The sequence below is a fragment of the Pseudophryne corroboree genome, chromosome 3 (assembly GCF_028390025.1).
Source record: "Pseudophryne corroboree isolate aPseCor3 chromosome 3, aPseCor3.hap2, whole genome shotgun sequence".
NCBI classification, from domain to species: domain Eukaryota; kingdom Metazoa; phylum Chordata; class Amphibia; order Anura; family Myobatrachidae; genus Pseudophryne; species Pseudophryne corroboree.
This window is the reverse complement of record NC_086446.1, coordinates 323,055,140-323,076,377: the sequence shown is the minus strand read 5'-3', so window position 1 is coordinate 323,076,377 and position 21,238 is coordinate 323,055,140. Positions and strand designations below refer to the sequence as shown.

Sequence of the window (21,238 nt, the reverse complement as noted above, 5' to 3'; positions counted from 1 at the left end):
ATGTCCCCATTTACCCACCTCACCAGGAGTACCTGAGATTTGTGGTACAGGACTGTCATTACCAATTCCAGACGTTGCCGTTTGGCCTGTCCACGGCACCGAGAATATTTACCAAGGTAATGGCCGAAATGATGATACTCCTTCGGCAGAAGGGAGTTATAATTATCCCGTACTTGGACGATCTCCTCATAAAGGCGAGGTCCAGGGAGCAGTTGTTGATCAGCGTAACACTCTCTCAGGAAGTGTTACTACAGCACGGCTGGATTCTGAATGTTCCAAAGTCGCAGCTGATTCCTACGACGCGGCTGCTTTTCCTGGGCATGCTTCTGGACACAGAACAGAAGAAGGTGTTTCTCCCGGTGGAGAAGGCCCAGGAATTAGCATCTCTGGTCAGGGACCTCCTGAAACCAAAACAGGTATCGGTGCATCACTGCACGCCAGTCCTGGGAAAGATGGTGGCTTCATACGAAGCCATTCCCTTCGGCAGGTTCCATGCAAGGATCTTTCAGTGGGATCTGTTGGACAAGTGGTCCGGATCGCATCTTCAGATGCATTGGCTGATCACCCTGTCCCCAAGGGCCAGGGTGTCTCTTCTGTGGTGGCTGCAGAGTGCTCACCTTCTCGAGGGCCACAGGTTCGGCATACAGGACTGGGTCCTGGTGACCACGGATGCAAGCCTCCGAGGATGGGGGGCAGTCACTCAGGGAAGAAACTTCCAAGGGCTGTGGTCAAGTCTGGAGACTTCTCTACACATAACGGAAATGGGTTCTCTGCGCACTGAGGTGTTAGTCTGAGGCGGGGTGTGCTGCTGGTAATGAGGGGTGTCCCGCCCCCCCTTAAATGGTAAGTATACAGATGTGGATAAATCCACAGGGAACCAGCGCTCAAACCCTATTTGTAGTGGTGAATGATACGGTTATAAAGTGAAACTAAAAATCAATAATGAAAAAGCAGGTAATATACTTAGGGTTGTTTATTCTAAGATGCTGAGATACTTTCTTTCCCAACAGGTATAAATTCGGTTTAAAAGTCAATCAGTGATTGGGGCACGCTCCTGGTTTGAGCTTAAATTCTGAAGTGCAAGGTTCAATTGAAAGAACAAATGCTGTAATCTTTGTAAAGTCGAAAAAAAGAAAAAGAAAAATGCAACAAAAAAAATAATAATGATATGTACTAAAGTCCAAACGGTTTACAAGTCTATACAGACTGCGGCGTCCCGCTAATCAGTGCTCTGAAGTGAAGGATTCTCTTGTTAAGTGATGAACAGTTGACAGCGGTAGTGTATGCTTTGGTTAGAGTGGAGAATAAGGACCCTGGACTGGCGCTATTTCTCCTGCAGCACGTCCCACAGTAGAGCGCCCGAATCAGGCCCGCTCTGTGGGGCCGCTGACCTGGGGTGTGCGCCTGTCACAGAGGCGAAGTGGACACGGCCGGAGCTCTCCGAGCGGCTTGCCGCGCCTCTCCTACTCCTACAGGGACTTACCTTCTCCCTTCCCCTCCGCCTTCCACTCTCCGCTGTCTCGGGCTTCTTCCGTCGCCTGGCAACCGGTTGCTTCCGGAACTCCGGATCACGTGACCGGATGGTTTGCGGAAAGGATTAGCAGTACTGTCCTTCTTTGTAGTGAATATTCGTCCTCCGTCCAATGTAGTATAGATGGGTACCCATCTATACTACATTGGACTGAGGACGAATTCTTCACTTCAGAGCACAGATTAGCGGGACGCCGCAGTCTGTATAGACTTGTAAACCGTTTGGACTTTAGTACATATCATTATTATTTTTTTTGTGGCATTTTTCTTTTTCTTTTTTTCGACTTTACAAAGATTACAGCATTTGTTCTTTCAATTGAACCTTGCACTTCAGAATTTAAGCTCAAACCAGGAGCGTGCCCCAATCACTGATTGACTTTTAAACCGAATTTATACCTGTTGGGAAAGAAAGTATCTCAGCATCTTAGAATAAACAACCCTAAGTATATTACCTGCTTTTTCATTATTGATTTTTAGTTTCACTTTATAACCGTATCATTCACCACTACAAATAGGGTTTGAGCGCTGGTTCCCTGTGGATTTATCCACATCTGTATACTTCTCTACACATAAATATACTGGAACTAAGGGCCATTTACAACGCCCTGAGTCAAGCAGAGCCCCTGCTTCGAAACCGGCCAGTGCTGATTCAGTCAGACAACATCACGGCGGTCGCCCATGTAAACCGCCAGGGCGGCACAAGAAGCAGGATGGCAATGGCGGAAGCCACAAAGATTCTTCGATGGGCGGAGAATCACGTGCAAGCACTGTCAGCAGTGTTCATTCCGGGAGTGGACAACTGGGAAGCAGACTTCTTCAGCAGACACGACCTCCACCCGGGAGAGTGGGGACTTCATCAAGAAGTCTTCCAACTGATTGCAAACCGATGGGAACTGCCACAGGTGGACATGATGGCATCCCGCCTCAACAAAAAGCTAAAAAGATATTGCGCCAGGTCAAGGGACCCTCAGGCGATAGCTGTGGACGCCCTAGTGACACCGTGGGTGTACCAGTCGGTATATGTGTTTCCTCCTCTTCCTCTCATACCAAAAGTACTGAGAATAGTAAGAAAGAGAGGAATAAGAACAATACTCATTGTTCCGGACTGGCCAAGAAGGACTTGGTACCCGGAACTACAAGTAATGCGCACAGAGGACCCATGGCCTCTGCCTCTCAGACAGGACCTGCTGCAACAAGGGCCCTGTCTGTTCCAAGACTTACCGCGGCTGCGTTTGACGGCATGGCGGTTGAACGCCGGATCCTAGCGGAAAAAGGCATTCCGGATGAAGTTATTCCTACGCTGATAAAGGCTAGGAAAGACGTGACAGCAAAACATTATCACCGTATATGGCGGAAGTATGTTGCTTGGTGTGAGGCCAGGAAGGCCCCTACAGAGGAATTCCAACTGGGTCGTTTCCTGCACTTCCTACAGTCAGGGGTTACTATGGGCCTAAAATTGGGGTCCATAAAGGTCCAGATTTCGGCCCTATCCATTTTCTTTCAAAAAGAACTGGCTTCACTGCCTGAGGTTCAAACATTTGTTAAGGGAGTGCTGCATATTCAGCCCCCTTTTGTGCCACCAGTGGCACCCTGGGATCTTAACGTTGTGTTGGATTTCCTGAAATCCCACTGGTTTGAGCCACTTAAGACCGTGGAACTAAAGTATCTCACGTGGAAAGTGGTCATGCTGTTGGCCTTAGCATCGGCTAGGCGTGTGTCGGAATTGGCGGCTTTGTCATGTAAAATCCCATATCTGATCTTCCATATGGACAGGGCAGAATTGAGGACTCGTCCCCAATTTCTCCCAAAGGTGGTGTCATCGTTTCATTTGAACCAACCTATTGTGGTGCCTGCGGCTACTCGGGACTTGGAGGACTCCAAGTTGCTGGACGTGGTCAGGGCTTTGAAAATATATGTTTCCAGAACGGCTGGAGTCGGGAAGACTGATTCGCTGTTTATCTTGCATGCACCCAACAAGCTGGGTGCTCCTGCTTCAAAGCAAACTATTGCTCGCTGGATCTGTAGCACGATTCAGCAGGCTCATTCTGCGGCTGGATTGCCGCATCCAAAATCGGTGAAGGCCCATTCCATAAGGAAGGTGGGCTCTTCTTGGGCGGCTGCCCGAGGGGTCTCGGCTTTACAGCTTTGCCGAGCAGCTACTTGGTCGGGTTCAAACACATTTGCAAAGTTCTACAAGTTTGATACCCTGGCTGAGGAGGACCTTGTGTTTGCTCATTCGGTGCTGCAGAGTCATCCGCACTCTCCCGCCCGTTTGGGAGCTTTGGTATAATCCCCATGGTCCTTACGGAGTTCCCAGCATCCACTAGGACGTCAGAGAAAATAAGAATTTACTCACCGGTAATTCTATTTCTCGTAGTCCGTAGTGGATGCTGGGCGCCCGTCCCAAGTGCGGATTTTCTGCAATAAGTGTATATAGTTATTGCTTAACTAAGGGTTATTGTTATGAGCCGTCCGTTGAGTGAGGCTCAGTTGTTATTCATACTGTTCACTGGGTAAGGTTATCACAAGTTGTACGGTGTGATTGGTGTGGCTGGTATGAGTCTTACCCTGGATTCCAAATTTCCTTTCCTTGTAATGTCAGCTCTTCCGGGCACAGTTTCCCTAACTGAGGTCTGGAGGAGGGGCATAGAGGGAGGAGCCAGTGCACACCAGATAGTACCTAATCTTTTCTTTAGAGTGCCCAGTCTCCTGCGGAGCCCGTCTATTCCCCATGGTCCTTACGGAGTTCCCAGCATCCACTACAGACTACGAGAAATAGAATTACCGGTGAGTAAATTCTTATTTAAAGTATTTTCTATGAAAAGACTATTTGCTAATCTATTAATGTAGCAGATTTACGATCTGATTGTATTTAAAATCAGGCTAGGGAAGGAGTTTGAACAGCACTGTTCAGTATGTGAAAGTCAGCCATTTGTACATTGATGACAGGAGTATGCAGCTGCTTTTTCCCCAGCTCTCTGCTTGTTGAAGGCTGAATACTCGTTCACTAATGCTAATGCTGCTCCTGTTCTTGTTCATGTTGGTGCTGCTGTTGCTTCTTCCACCTCTTAATACAAAATAATGCAATCCAGGCCACTGCTGGAGACTAGTCCATGTTCTGGGAGAGACGGCTGAGGAGAGCCAGACGCAAGGAGTTGGATACATAGGGGTATATTCAATTGAAGTCGAAACTGCCTTCTTGTCGGAAAGACGGCAGTTTCCAACTATTTTAGGTCGGAAGGGGTTCTGACCTATTCAATAGACCCCTAATTTTTCTGACTTGCTGGAAAGCACGTGGATCAGCGGAATAGGTGCCGATCTGCGTGCTTCTGTCGGAAACGGGGCCAAATCCAACAGGTTTTGGCCCCGTTTCCGACGATCTCAATCCGACTTTAAAAAATGTCGGTTTGAGGAGATGAGACGGGGAGAGGAGGGCAGCCCCCACAGCAGCGTCGCCGGGGAGCGCAGGTCACCCAGCGTTACAGCTCCCGGAGGAGGGCAGCACACAGCAGCAGCGTCGCCAGGGAGTGCAGGTCACCAGGCGTTACAGCTCCCGGAGGAGGGCAGCACACAGCAGCAGTGTCGCCGGGGAGCGCAGGTCACCCAGCGTTACAGTTCCCAGAGCAGAGTGAGTTGCAGTGAGCGCTGTTACTGTACCACAGCACTGTCCTCGTGACGTATGTCAATCCGACTTTAAAGAAAAAACCTGCAAAAAACCCAGTCCACACAACTGAAGTAGATCCATGTTTACACATTTATCCCTTTTCCCCGAATACCAGGACCCCTCGTGACTCCCGTCACTAGGGTACCCGCCAGCCAATCGGGAAGGTGCTCTCCTGATTGGCTATGCGCTCCCGGCCTGCCAATCAAGCGGAACGCATAGGCTGTAATGGGGAAAGAAATCCTGTTTATTGCTTACGGTGGGAACCTGCGGTCTGCAGTAGACCGTGAGGTTAATTGAGGTCACTCTTGTGACCTGTGGCATTACCTCCCTGGCTAGTGGATCCCGGTGCTTGTTTCAAAAATACGGGAGACCCCTACTTCTTTTTTTCCCCTGTATTTTTGGAAACTGGACCGGTCCAAGAGCCTGGTGCACGTTGTTTAAATACGGTGACCCCATACGCATTTTTCCCCCATATTTTAGCAACCAGGACCGGCTCAAAAAGGTTATGCTTGTGGGAGGGACCTGCCTTTGTTTATTTTATTTATTAATTTTTTTTCTTTATCTTTACTTTTGTAGGCGGAAGCATGTGCAGATCTCACTGATCTGTGCATGCTTCTACCAAAATTTGCCCCTTGTAATGCAACTTGCATTACAAGGTTCAAATTTAACCTCCAAATTTTAGGTCTGTATTTTCACCAGACCTCGCATGCAGGTACAGTTTTTTTTTTTACTAAAACCTTGCACTGCATTACATTTGCGAATTTCTGCAACAACTCGCAACTTCTTAAAGTGCGAGTTGGAATATGCCTTAAAATTCGCATTGCATTACGGGGGTGATTCCGAGTTGTTCGCTCGCTAGCTGCTTTTAGCAGCATTGCATACGCTAGGCCGCCACCCTCTGGGAGTGTATCTTAGCTTAGTAGAATAGCGAACGAAAGATTTGCAGAATTGCGATTAGAAATTTCTTAGCAGTTTCTGAGTAGCTCCAGATCTACTCACAGATTGCGATCAGCTCAGGCCATTTCGTTCCTGGTTTGACGTCACACACACGCCCAGCGTTCGGCCAGCCACTCCCCCATTTCTCCAGACACTCCCGCGTTTTTCCCTGACACGCCTGCGTTTTTCCGCACACTCCCAGAAAACGGCCAGTTTCCGCCAAGAAACACCCACTTTCTGTCAATCACACTCCGATCACTTCAACGATGAAAATTCTTCGTTCGGACGTGAGTAAATCTACTAAGTTTTGTGCTAAAATACTTAACGCATGCGCACTGCGTACCATGCGCATTTTTGCCTTAATCGCTCTGTTGCGAAAATCGGCAACGAGCGAACAACTCTGAATGACCCCCTACATCCGGCCATGGTATCAGAAAGGAAAAGAAGAATATAAAAACAATATAAGAAAGGAACCTTAAGAAAGAAGGGGGGTAACAGGGGAGTAAATTTGGAGTTTAAAAAGTTAGTGAGAGAAGGGTAGGGTACCTGGAGGGAACTGGGATTTGCAGACTAAAGGGGGGTACACACGGAGAGATCCGTACTTAAAATCTAAGCAATCTGACTAGATTGCTTAGAATTTAAGAACGGATCTCTCGTGTGTATGCCCCCCAGCAGCTATTGCCAGTGCTAGATTGTGACTGCATGTAGGCTCAGTCTAGCAGGCCGCTCACTTCAGCGCTGTGTGAAGTGAGCGCCCCCCTCGCTCAGCACACATCGTGCTGAGCGGGGTAGGGATGTGTGCTGAGTGGTCTCTGATAGATCGCTCAGCACACATTTCTTTAGTGTGTACCCCCCTGTAGAGTCTCTAATCTTATTGATAACAGTAAACAGCTGCGGGACAGACCCGGTTTCAAGTACACATGTCGATTAAAAATAAATAAATCTGCTTTTCCAGTGATGATCAGCTGACGTGGATTTGCTAGTACTGATTCTGTAGAAATGCAAATTATAATGAGAACCCTTTGGTTTTCCATCCAGGTTCAGGAAAGTTTTACCGGCAGACGGGATGCCGGCTGTCAGTATACAGACAGTGGCATCCTGTCTGCTGGAATCCCAGCAGCGAATCCCTTTGCGGAGGCCACGATTCGGGCCCGGTGGCTTGCTTCGCTCGCGACAGGTACCATTCCCACTCGGTTGGTGGCGTGTATCTGAGTGTGTATACCGGGCAGCATTCGTGATTTCGTCTGTCTGTATTTCACCGGCTGTCAGGATTCCGACATCTGTCTTCTGAACACCAGGAGCCCGACAGATGGCTTTTGAACAACATCTCGTGCATCCCTTGCTAAGGCTGCACGCTGTGGATAAATGTTAATTATAATTAGAACCCTTCAGTTGTCCATCCATTGATGAGACACACCTGACTGTTGCTGAACATGATGTCCTGATAGAAGTCTAGTGAAGATCAGAGCCCAAACAGACAATGTAGAAAAGATGAGGCGGCACTTGGAGTCTTGTAAACCACAAAAACGGTGTATTGGCAAGGTTAACGTTTGCGGGACGTGCTCCCCTTTTTCAGTATAACCACACATGTGACAAAGGTGAACAATAAATACCATCACTTACCCCTTGATTCTCCCCCACCGGCGTGTACCTCTGTCACGTTGCCCACAGCTCCATCCCGTCACTTCCGGCTAGGGATATAGGCGCTAAAAACCTGAATAATTCAAAACAATATAAAGAAGTATATAAATATTACGTCCTTTTTGCAGAGTGTGCACTCCCTGTGATGAACAGTGGCAGGCTTAGCGTTCAAAGATTCTGTGTGTCTTTCATTACAATTTCAAATTTCCTCTGTTCTCACTAAACTTGTATGTGGAGACGCTCTATAAACTATCTTGCTTTGCATGTTGATTATGGCTTCACAATAAATCTTTATTAAATCCACCTGTAAATTCTCTTTGACAGTACAGCTGCTCGCTTGCACAGTCTGGATGTTTCATAAGTAATGTGTGCTTGAGATTGTTTTCTATGCAAGGTCTTCAAAAACAATTATGGGATTTCTTGGAAGGCCTCTCTATCATTGTTCCTGTTCTGCTATATTCATTTATGTCCTTCTTTTTCAGACAAAACAAAGTGTCAAGGAGGCAACTGACTACAAAGCGAGTAGCAGTGATGAGGAGGAGGCTTCATCAAAGTCCATAACGGTGTCTTATAAATCCACCCGATCTGCGGTGAGTTGCACTCTCCTAATATCTACCTTTGGAAAATCTACTTATCCATATTCTCTGACATGCTTGAAAATCCTGTGTTTACGCATGTGAATGCGCATCAACCCGGGATTTTGGGATGTCTGAATGCAAACCGCCTAGTACAGAGTCCCAGGTGTGCAGCCCTGCTCCCGGTCAGGGTCACAGAGCTGAGACTTGGGAATGTGCTAGTGTACTAGATCCGGCATATATGATGTCTGAAAGGGGTCTTATTTATTCTCTTCCACCCTTTGCGCTTCCCTTGCTTGTTTGAAGACATTTTCACATAATGCCATTTGCTTATTTGTGCCTAAGGTATGCGGTCAAGATCCTGCCGGACGGAATCCCGGCGGTCGGAATACCGACACCAGGATCCCGACCGGCACAATCCCGACACATTCTCCCTCTGTGGGTGTCCACGACACCCATAGAGGGAGAATAAATTAGTGTGCCGAGCGTAGCGAGTCACCGTGCCTGCAGCGTGGCGAGCGCAGCGAGGCCGCAAGGGGCTGCGTTGCGCTCGCACCCCTGTCGGGATTGTGCCTTTCGGGATCCCGGTGTCGGTATTCCAACTGCCGGGATTCTGTCCGACAGGAATACGTACTGATCCCGTGCCTAATACAGTAATAATAATATATTTGGGAAACCTTTATGCTATCACTCTGAACCATCTACAGTACAAGGAGTTTGTTTTGGCTGCTTCCTCAATGCCTGATTGGTGTCCTAATTTCTGACCTTTGGGATGCAAATTGTGTGATGTGCAGCTCTTTTACCTCAGTGTGCCCCCAAGCTATAGTATTGTCACACATGTATATGAGTAACTGGAGGGTTCGGGGAAAAGATACAGTAGTGCACAGTTTATGGCATGTTCATAGGAAATAGGCAAAGTCCTATAAGAAGCATATTATATGCATTCTTTTAATATTTCCATTTGATGAATAGAAATATAGGATGAGTGTTTTTTCTGACTGTTTCGGGTGTAGCATTTGTGAGCTTGATCTAGCAACTTTTAATTCTCTTGACTTTTCCAGAAAGCTGTAGGCCCAGACGACATGGGAGCCACAGCCACATATGAGCTCGATACAGAAAAGGACAAGGATGCTCAGGCAATTTTTGAAAGGAGCCAGAAAGTACAAGAGGTAAGCTGAAATATTGTAGTATCTGCTGTGCTGTGCAGTTTACCATGTAATTCTCTTTTTCTCTTGGTTTTTCTTTCCATTAGGAGATTAAGGGAAAGGAGGATGATAAAATCTATCGTGGAATGCACAATTACCAGAAGTTTGTTAAACCTAAAGACACATCACTAGGGAACGCCTCTTCTGGCATGGTGAGGTACAGATACCTCTTGTTTTGTCCCCATTTATCTGGCTCCTTTCCCGCCAACTTTATTAAATAAAAATGTATTACCTGATATTTGTAGTTAGGAGAGAGGAAATCTTATCTATGCTACTACTACTATAAATGTGTAACATCGGGAGCCTCAATTTTTTTTTAAAAAGTTGGAGCTGACAAAATTCTTCCAAAACAGGTTTTTTTAATCCGTAAAAATCCACTCAAACAAAAGTTATGTTTAGTAACAATGCCGCAAATAAATGCTTAATGTAAATATCTGATGTATTTACTCATAAATGAAAGTTTCATAATGCATAAATTAGTTTTTAGTGATTATTGCACTTAAATGTAAGAGCTTGATATTTGGTATAATCATATCGCACTCATACAGGGCCTTAAGGGGATTATATATGTTAAACAGTTTATTACCTGCTTTCTGTGATATAATTTGTCCTTTCCAGACATGGTCACACCCCTGTAACATCATACACAGTCACCACAATTATCACACCCACACACACACTAAACCATGCTCCAGGAATTGCATAGTAAAAGGATTATCAGTCCTTGATAAGACTGACAGCAGAGCTCTGGTAAAAGATAAAGGGATTCTGGTCTGGTGAATTGACTGACATGCAAATTTGATCTTGTATAAACTCTGAAAATAGGGACAGTCTGCTGGTGAGTCAGGCCATGTACACAGGTTATGCACAGTGCTCTAAGCAGACCATGGAAAGCTAAAAGCTACATTATACAATTTGTGTTCTGATTTGAACACCTGTTTAATAAATGGTAACTTTTAAACAAATAGAATAAGAATTGATGGAAATAATTGCCTCTAACATGCAGAAAAATAGGACTGTTTGTTATGTATTTGGTCACGAATGAAAACTTTCCTAGGATCCAATCACTAGTTTGGGACTTCCCTGGAAATTAGGGACAGTTGCTATGAGCTTTGCAAGCAGCCTTGTTGTTACCATTCTAGAGAGTAGGTAAAGTCTTATAGGGTAAGAGTACTATTAAAATGAATTCCAGTCAAACCAGATATTTTCATTTATATTGATTTACCCCTACCTGTTGGTGTATTGTTTTTATTTTACTCTGGCTCTTGCAAATTAGCTTTTTCAGGAGCTCTGTGCTTCATGTATGGCAGGCCTGATTCCCCATTCTGTTTCCGATTTTGCATCCATTACTGATCTCTGGAGTTTACGATGAAAAGACACTATTTCTGCAGCAGGTTACATTGGTTTCCACAGGAAAACTTCGGGGTGTAGAGTGGATCTTGATCCAGAGGCACCAACAGGCTAAAGCGTTAGGCTGTCCCAGGATGCATTGGGGCCTCATCTATAACCCTGCCTCCAGGCACTGAGAGCTCAGTTTCAGTTGGTGTCTGCAGCAGCAGGTCACTTAACAGGGAGGCTGCACTGGGCAGCCCTGAAAAAGCTTTTTCTGACAGAATTTTTTTTTAAACGGCTGTCAGCGCTGTATGTCATGGTGACACTTCAGTACTGCAGCTCCATCACCTCCCAAGTGGCGTTGCATACTGCTGCGGCCTGTTCCCGGGTACTTACGATGGAGACGCTCCTCCTTTAGGCACACTGTCGCAGTCGCTCTGGTTCGCGTGGCTGCTATGGGGAGGAAGTAACAGGGTCCGCCAGGTGGGACCCGCCATTAATTTGCGTTCCGTCCGCAACCTAGGGAGATGGGTCGTGGCGCTGGTGTGGACACTGTCACCGAGCAGGGACCCCACTAGACCACCAGGGCAATGGAGCACAGGTCGGGTGTACTAACGCACCATTTAATATGGCTCGCTAGTACCTGGGGTGGAAGTCCAGCGAAGGGGAGCTGGCGCTCCAGGGAGACATTTACTGTAGATTTTCCCACCCTGGAGCTGCCTCACTCTCTCCCTCACTCCCTGACTGAGACCCTGGGCGCCATCTTATAAGCATAGTTGCGGCTAGTCTCTGGGACTGCAGAGCAAGGTCTCCCTTGTAAAGCCGCCTGTATACAGCGCTGTGACTTTACAAACACTTGAGTATTCTACATGTCTTTATACAGACAGCGTTAGTTAAGAAAAAGTGTACCTATTACAGGATATATTGTACGAGTATTCTGATAGATACCCCCGGTGTATACATACACTAGTCCAGTGCAGTTTTATTGTCATAATAATTATCTGCATTGCCGCTGACTGTGTGTGCCTGTATCTGCTTTGTGGTTTAACTTTTCAGTGTTTCCCATATATATCTATCACTATATACTGTACCCTAGGGGTCTAGGTGCATCAGGGTCATATGTATAGTGCTTCACAGTATTTACCTATTACGTGTATTCTACTGTGTACTTTGTCACATAGTACTGGATTTATTCGCAGGTGTTTACTGTGTATTCAGTCACATACTAACGTATTGAATCGCAGTTATTGTACCCTGTCTGGCTTTATCGTACTATGTCGCTCTGTTGTTGCATTTGTGTACAATGTCTAACAAGAGGGCAGTAAGTCTGTGGACACTTCTGCATCATTCAGAGCATGCGCCAAAGATTTACCAGAGGGGGAAGCTGTGTATGATGGTCTGTGTACTATGGGTTTAATTCAGACCTGATCATAGCAGCAACTTTGTTAGCAGATGGGCAGATATAACATGTGCAGAGAGAGTTAGATTTGGGTGGGTTATATTGTTTCTGTGCAGGGTAAATACTGGCTGTTTTAGTTTAACACTGCAATATAGATTTCAGTTTGAACACACCACACCCAAATCTAACTCTCTCTGCACATGTTATATCTGCCCCGCTGCAGTGCACATGGTTTTGCCCATCTGCTAATAAAGTTGCTGCTACGATCAGGTCTGAATTAGGCTCCATGTGTCTTACATCTCCCAGTCAGTCTGCAGCTGCTGTAACCAATCAGGAGCCACCTGGGGCTGTGTTCACAAACCTACTGGGTACTCTGGTGGAATGCCTTACGCCCCCTATGGGACCACCTGTGCCATTACAGCCACAAATTGTCCCTATGGTTAATCCGCCTTGGGCAGAAAATTTGTCTAACCAGTTGCAGCAATTAAATCATCCCTTGGTCATGCAAAAACCTACTCCAGGTCACTCATATGTATCTGGGTCATCTAAGCGGGCTGCTTCCTCCTCACAATCCACTAATCTCTCAGATGTTTCATCTGGAGAGGAGGGGGAGCATACTGTACTGTTAGACACTGAATCAAGTGTTTCTGACGAGGATTCTCCATTGCAAATTGATGTCCCTGCCCTAGTGGTTGCTACTGCGGCTAAGAAAACTGATATGTTTAAATGTCAGAAGGTGGTTAAAAATCTATTATCCCATTCGGACAATCCCATTCGGACAACTGACAGATAAGCATATGGAGGGATGCCTGAAGTCTATTTACTCCCTTACGGTTGCTGTACATAGGGGGTCATTCCGACCCGATCGTTCGCTGCAGTTTGTCGCAGCGATCGGGTCGGAACTGTGCGGCGCATGGCAGCTGTCGTTACCTAGTGATCGCCTCTGAGACAGAGGCGGTCGCTAGGTGGGAGGGGGCTGTTTAGGGGGAGCGGTCCGGCCAACGCAGGCGTGGCCGGACCGTTGGGGGAGCGACGAGCGACTCCCGGCCAGCCGCAGGAGCTGCGCTGGCCGGGAGTTATTCCTCAAATACAAAGGCATTGCCTCTGTGCGATGCTTTTGTATTTGTGCCGGGGGGGGGTGGGGGGGGGGGGGCGGCACTGACATGCGGACCGGACTAGCCCTGTGCTGGGCGTCCCCCCGCATGTCTGAGTTAACGATCGTAGCTGTGCTAAATTTAGCACAGCTACGATCATCTCGGAATGACCCCCATAGACCCACTATTGCGGCTTCTTGGGCTGCAAAAGGAATTGAAGTATGGGTTCAGGCATTAGAGGAAGAGCTGCCCGAGGATATATCTGACAATGCCAGACAATACCTGTCTCACATTACCACTGCCGCCTATTACATTCAGGAGGCGTCCTCTGAGGCGGGTGTGTTGGCATCCAAGGCGTCGATTACATCTGTCCTGGCTCGCCGTATTCTGTGGTTGAGGCCATGGAAGGTGGACATAGACTCCAAAAAGACCTTGGAGGTACTCCCCTTTAAGGGGGACATTTCTCCGAAATACTAATCCTCCTGCACAGAAGGCTAAAGGTACCACTTTTCGTTCCTTTCGGCCTCAAGGGAAAGCAAAAGGTCAGGCATACCCGAGACAATCTTGTGCTCCCAAAACAACTAAGCCCAAGGGAAAGCAGTCCTGGGCAGCCCGTCAGCCTGCTTCTAAACAAGACAGCCTACCGCATGACAGGGCGGGCCTGGGTGGGAGGCCGATTTCTGCAGTTCACCCAGGCCTGATTAATGACCACTTCAGATACATGGGTGCAGAAAGTTGTCTCTCACGTGTATGCAGTCTCCTGCAAGAGCTGTCCCACAGCTCTACAAACGGTTGTGGGTTCTATCCTTAGTACAGAAGTGGTGTTCCGGTACCTTAGTCCCAGAGGAGCAGAGGTTACTACTCAACCCTGTTTCTGGTCCCGAAACCGAATTGGTCCTTCCGGCCTATACTCAACCTCAAATCTCTGAACATTTCCCAGAATAGTGCTAGGAGCTGTCACTGATAACTGTGGGGCCTGTATCCATTATCTACAGTAAAAAGATACTCAATAGATTGACCCAAAAATGGTAGACAGGGTCAAAAGGTAGACTGTGCTTAAGGTCGACAGGTTGAGAAGGCCGACATGACAATGGTGAACACACATGGTCGACACAAGTTTGTTTGTTTTTGTTTTTTTTATTCAACTATTTCATTATTTGCCATCCACGTTGACTACAATTAGGAGTAGTAGGCTGTGCCGAGCGCAGTGGCAGCAGAGCGAGGCAACTTGCCCGAAGTTTGTGATCGAGGCAAACCCGCGAGGGTACAAGTTTTCACTCATTTGTCCCTTATATGGTGAAATATACAAAATGACACACAAAAAATTGTATTGACCATTTTTGTGTCTACCTTTTTGTACCTGTTGACCTTTTTGTACCGTCTACTTTTTCAATGTCGACCATTTGGGGTTGACCTATTGACTATCTTATCTTTTAACTGTAAGTTTTTTAAACCACACCCGAGAGAAAGGGCATGCTTGTAGATAGCAACAACTTGGTCAGGACAGATGGTGATAAGGGAGCAAAGAGAATCTAACTAGTAGGAAACTGTTACTACTTTTGGAGAGGAGGGGAGAAACCGGGGTGATGGTTGGACTGAGAGAGAGTGGAGCTATTTAAATCAGATATAGTAAAGAAGTTGTAGAAAACAAAGTGCATATAATGACTGCTTTGGTGTCAGAGGGAAGAGGCGTATTTTTCTTCTTCCTTGTTCACTGGTCTCTATCCTGCCCTACAGGGCTTGTGTAAACATACCTGAAGATGCTTGTGGAAATATAGGGGGAAAGGACTGTTCAAGAATTAAAGTGCATTACCCCAGTAAATGTTTTTAATATTAACTTTTAAAAAATTAATTCCCAACACAGGAAAGGTCCAATTAGGGCTCCAGAACATCTTAGGGCCACAGTGCGGTGGGACTACCAACCAGATATTTGCAAGGATTACAAGGAGACTGGATTTTGTGGTTTTGGGGGTAAGTACTAATCTACTACTTTCATGGATTCCACTGATGCTTGTATTTCATCCTTCTTTATTATTATTATTATTATTATTATTATTATTCTTTATATGGCGCGAATATATAGGATCTGCAGGACCAATTACAGAGTACATAAACAAATGTGCAAAACAGCCTTACAGTTCAAGACAATGTAGGACAAGTACGGAAAACCAGGGGTTGGGTGCCATCAAAGGGAGTATTGAGTTTAAGGGTGTGTACACACGGTGAGATATTTTCTTTCGATTTTGACTATATAGTCAAAATCTCAAGAAAAGTTAGTGCAGATCGCAAGGTGAAAGTCACCTTGCGATCCCGATTCGATCCCGATGCGCGGTCCCGCCAGGTCGGCATCGCAAGAAAAGATAGACTGTGCAGGCAAGTCAATCCTTACTAGATCGGTGTACTATCTAGTTCATCTCACATAAGCCAGAATCGTAAGCACACATAGTCCAGATCTCAAGAAAAGTTAGTCAAAATCTGTGCTATCTGCGCTTCGGGGAGTTCAAGGGAAATCGCTACTGAAAATCGGGCATAGCAAGGATCTCACCGTGTATACACACCGTAAGATAGTAAGAGAAAGACACGAGGGAAGAAGGCCCTGCTCTTGCGAGCTTACAATCTAAAAGGTGAAGGACTAACAGACTGGGGTGACACAGAAGGGGTAGACAATAGGGTTAGGAGGAGAGTTGGCTGGGTTTGGTGAAGAAGTACATCATGAGAGCCCATTTGAAGTTTTGTAGAGAGATGGAGAGTCGTATGGGGAAAGGAAGAGAATTCCAAAGATCGGAAGTAGCACGTGCAAAATCTTGTAGGTAGGACTGGGAGGAGGTAATCACTTGGCAGCTGAGACGGCATGCATTAGCAGAGCAAAGAGGACGGGTGGGAGTGTAAAGAGAGATAAGGACAGAGATGTAAGAGGGAGAAAAGTGGGTGAGGGCTTTGTAGGTGAGTGAGAAGCTTGAATTGGTTTTTGAATGGGAAGGGTAGCCAGTGAATATCCTGCAAGAGAGGGGAGGTGGGTATAGTACGTTTGGTGAGGAAGATTTAACGAGCAGCAGCATTGAGGATAGATTGGAGTGGTGAGAGGCATTTGTCAGGGGAGGGCAGATAGCAGGAGATTACAGCAGTTCAATCTGGAGATGACTATGGGGGGGTGAGTGTCTTAGTAGCATCCTGTGTGAGAAAGGGTCTGATCCTGGAGATGTTTTTGAGATGGAAATGGCAGGTTTGTGAGAGATACTGAATGTGTGGTTTGAAGCAGAGGGAGGAGTTGAAGATAACTCCAAGACAGCGCGCTTGAGGGCAAGAGGAGATAGTAGTGCCATCAATGGATAATGACATTGTGGAAGGTGGGGTTATGCGGGAGGGAGGGGAGATTATCAGCTCAGTCTTAGACATGTTAAGTTTAAGAAAGCACTGGGACATCCATGAAGAAATTGCATAGAGACAGTTGGAGATACGAGTGAGGAGAGATGGGTAGAGGCCAGGGAAGGAAAGGTAGATTTGAGTATCATCAGCATAGAGATGATATTGTAAGTCAAGAGATAATGAGCTCACCTAATGAGGATGTGTACAGAGAAAAAAGGAGAGGCCCAAGAACAGAACCTTCCTGGACTAGTAGAGGAAGTGGGGAGAGGTGGAATCATAAGAGGAGTCATAGAAGGAACGGTCAGAAAGGTAGGATGACAGCCAGGAGAGCGCAGTATCATGTAGACCAAGGGAGTCAAGTATTTGCAGAAGAAGAAGGTGGTCCACACTGTCAAATGCAGCAGAGAGGTCAAGGAGAATAAGCAGAGAGTAGTAGCTTTTGGATTTAGCAAGAAGGTCATTGCAGACTTTTGTGACGGCAATTTCAGTGGAGTGGATGAAAACCATACTGGAAAGGGTCAAGCAGTGAGTGGGAGGAAAGAAAGACAGTGAGGCAGTTGTAGACAAAAGGGAGGAGAGAGGTTGGTCAGTAGTTTGAGAGAGTGGTTGGATCAAGGGCAGGTTTTTTTTAAGAACAGGGGAAACTAGTTCATGCATGAAGGGAAAGGGAACAACGCCTGATGAGATTGAGTAGATGGGCAAGAAGGGAACAGGCAGAAGAAGAGAGGTGGCAGGGAAGGGGGAATAGGGAGAAGTGGGGTGAGAACGGATGAGAACTATGACTTCTCTCCAGATTCAGGGAAGAAATATGTCAGAGTTGGAAGGGGAGGGGGGAGGAGTCGGGGAATGGAGGAGGGGGGGTTGCTCAGGTTCTGGTGGGTTATGTCCTGACATGGAGTCAATTGTGGATGTGACGTAGGTGGCAAAGTCGAGCAGAGAGTGAAGAGGGGAGTTGGGGTGGGCAGAGGCACGACTTTTCCTGTCCCAGTTCTCTCTCGTAGTATTAAGTATTACACTGTAATAGCACTACATATACAGTAGCTTGGGTGACAATTTTGATTATTATTATAACAATAAGGTATTTAGCTCCTCCAATGCAGTATTTGTGTTTTAGCCTAGCAATAACACCTATTGTAATTGGCTTTTGTTTTGATTTCTACTAATTTATTGTTTAATAACCTGCTTGCTAAATACAATGTAAATTGTTGCATTAATGGCTTCTGTACAACAAGCTTGTTATAAAAAGTTCAAGAAACATAATTGTGGTTTGCAATTTAGTAAATGAGTTCATCTATACTGTTTTTCCAGTATTTCTTCCCAAAATTGCCCATTTCCTTCTTCGTCCACTAGGGGGCACAGGAGCGGTAATGCTAGGGTATAAGGCTGGCTGGGAGCAGGCAGGCACCAAAAGGGTTACTTTAAAGTACCCAGCAGGCCTTGCCTCCCCGTCCCCTATACCCCGCTCCCGCCGCCAGGCCCGCCAGTTTTTTCTTTTGGTGCGGCAAGGAGCGGGCATCTGTCTTTTCTAGTGAGCTTTTAAGCTTACTTGGTTACTTTTTTTTTCTTCAAGATTAGCGCTGCAGTGCGGCACAGCAGAGTGGGATGCTGGCGCACTTCCGTCACGGGGACCACAGGCGGCTTCAGGCAGGCCCCCGCAGCCAGGACCGGAGGGTAAGTTAGAACGTCTCCCTGCGGCGAACCCCACCAGCTCCAGGGAGCTAGCGGGAGGGCAGATGAGTGGGGATCCGGGTGAAACCACGCCTGTTTGCCACTAGACCACCAGGGCATCAGCCACAGGGCAGGTGGGCAGCGTCCCTGGGGTCCATCTGATGGGGTAGGGTGCCTAGCCTGCAGCCCCTCCCCTGACCCAGCGCTCATCAGTAGCAAGGCTCAAGGTCAGTTCCTGGGCAGTCTCCTCCCTCCTTACTTAGTCCCTCCCTGAAAACGCTCAGCAGCCATTTTGGGCCCACATGCTGGCTGGGAGTTACTTAGTAAGGAGGGTCTGGCCACTGTCTTCCCTGTTCCCCGCTTCTGTAGCCTACTGTGCAGTAGTTGGTCTCACTTTCCTTAGACAGACTCTTGTTCTGCAGAGGGTTCTTCAGGGACTGGTTTGTGCACGTTTAATTAACATTTATTGTTGGGTTATATTTCTTTAGCATACATAAGGGATATTGGGGAGACTTAGTACGATGGGTTATAAACGGGGTCCAAAGGAGCCAGTGCACTTTAAATTTTTTCACTGGGTGTGTTGGCTCCTCCACTCTATGCCCCCTCCCACAGGCAGTTTAGAAAAAAGTGCCCTCAGGAGAGGATACACATTTCTGCAGCTCCAGACAGTTTTCTTCAATTTCTTTTAAACGTTTATTTTCGGTATGCTGTTTGGGCAACAGCATACCTGCACAGTGGGAGTTATGGTGGGGGAAGGGGAGGCGGCCACCGACCTTCCGAGGTGCAGAGCCGCTTCCCCGCTGCTGAGGGGTTGTTGTTCATCGGGGCACTGCGCCTTGGCTGTCACAATCACAGCACACCCCTAACATATGCCTGAAGGTGACGACTGGTGAGTACAAACCGGGGGCCCCGCTAGGATGGCCCCCCTGTTCAAAGTGCGGCTGAACGCGAGCGTGGCATACGGGACCCGCTAGAGCCCCCCGTGTAGACTGGCTTCAAATAGCTTGAACTAGCACTTGTGTGATGTTTTTAAGCAAACAGGAGATATTGGCAGTATAAAAAAATCACACTAGCTCCAGCGCCATTGGAGGGGGTGGAGCTACCTCAGAGGCATTTTGGCGCCTTCCTCTGCTTAATGCAGCCACAGACAGTACGCACAGCGCTTCCTGCCTCTCAAGACATGCTGGAAAACTGGTACAGGGTGTAGCAAAGGGGGAGAGCCGCTATTGTACACTATCTGGGTCCTCTACAGGACAGAAATTATTAGTGTTACTGTGATATTGGGTAAACATAAGCTGTACAGTGTATGTCGCACCAGATTCTCTCCCTTATCTGATTGGTTGCATTGCTCACAAGAAACAATCTTCGCAAATCAGTGAAGGGGCTGGGGGAGAGGGTCCAGAGCCCTCCTGGCTAGGGTCTCTTAAAACTATGATGTCTGATATGTCATCCCAGCTCACTGCTAATGTACAGAAAACTCAGCTACTACAACAGGCTGTTGCAGACTTAGCTGCAAGGACAGATGTTACGCAGCCCCCCCTCATGCAGCACCACAGAAGCGTGGTTTGCCTGCTCTACTCTCTGATTCAGATGAGGAAATACAGGAGGATGGGGAGTACTTGGATCCTGTTAGTGAGAATTTTGATTCTGCTCAGGGTACTGAACCCCTCATTCTGGCTATAGGGACGTGTTAAAGCTCCCTCTAGAAGACGCTGCGTCACAGCAGTCGTTTTTCTTTAGACAAAACAAGCCTAATGTCACTTTCCCTGATTCTGCAGAGTTAGATGACCTATTCAAATAGCCTGGAAAAATCCAGACAGAAATTTCAAGTGCTCACTTTCCCATTTGCTCCTGAAGGTAGAAAATTTTGGGAAGAACTCCTGGGGGTTGATGTATCAGTCTCTTGACTGTCCAAAAAGGTGGTGCTGCCTGCCCTGGGCTCCTTTACTATAAAGGATCCTGGGGACAGAAAAATAGAGGCTACATTCAAATCTATTTACATGGCAGCAGATGTATCGCAAAGGCCGGTCATAGCGGATTGCTGGATGACCCATGCTGTTCATTCATAGGCCATTCAAATTCAGGAGGGCCTCTCCGGGGCTATGCCTCTGGTCACTACGGTGACCCTCCTAAGGCATATTCAGGACACTACACGTGTCCTGTGTGATTCGCTCAAGGAGGTGGGGAATATTAATGCTAGGACTTCTGCCATGGCAGTGTCGGCACACAGGACCTTGTGGTTGCATTAGTGGATAGCGGACGCAGAATCCAAGCGCAGTGTAGAATCCCTCCCCTTCTCTGGGGAATGGCTATTTTGGGGTTGAGTTGGATACGTGGATTTCCAAGGTAACTACTGGGAAATCCACGTTTCTCCCCTCTGGGGCCCCGCCGGCGAGACCCTCCTACCCGGGGCCAACTATTTAGTCCTTTCGGTCTAACAGATTTCGATCTAGGGCCAGAGGTGCCTCCAATGCGGCTAGAGGCACCAGAGGTAAGACAAGAAAGCCTGCAAACTCTGGTTCTCAGGAACAGTCCACCAGTTCTGCTTCCACTAAGGCCTCAGCATGACGGTGTCCACCCACCCCGAGGGGATCTCGAGGTGGGAGCTTGACTGCGTCACTTCAGCCACGTCTGGGAGGTTTCCTGCCAGGATACCTGGGTCAAGGATCTCATTTCTCAGGGCTACAAGCTGGAGTTCAACAGTGCTCCTCCCCAACGATTTTTCAAATCAAGCTTACCAGCTTTGGAGGATACGCAGGTTACGTTGCGACAGGCCATCCAAATGTTGGTCCTGTCCCACGTCATTGTTCCAGTACCAGTACCACAAT

The 21,238-nt window shown here is 47.2% G+C and overlaps 1 protein-coding gene across 4 annotated transcripts in view; it reads left to right on the top strand.

Annotated features, from left to right (window-relative positions):
* RNF113A (ring finger protein 113A) overlaps positions 1 to 21,238 on the top strand; it is a 69,033-nt gene that overhangs the window by 28,964 nt on the left and 18,831 nt on the right. For 3 of the 4 annotated variants that reach the window (XM_063959522.1, XM_063959523.1, XM_063959524.1), the window contains 4 exons: positions 8,254 to 8,361; positions 9,408 to 9,515; positions 9,599 to 9,708; positions 15,241 to 15,347. In XM_063959522.1, coding sequence (XP_063815592.1) covers positions 8,254 to 8,361; positions 9,408 to 9,515; positions 9,599 to 9,708; positions 15,241 to 15,347 — 433 coding nt within the window. Of the gene's footprint in view, positions 1 to 7,173; positions 7,308 to 8,253; positions 8,362 to 9,407; positions 9,516 to 9,598; positions 9,709 to 15,240; positions 15,348 to 21,238 lie in introns of those variants that run through there. The other variant, XM_063959525.1, reaches the window with a different exon arrangement.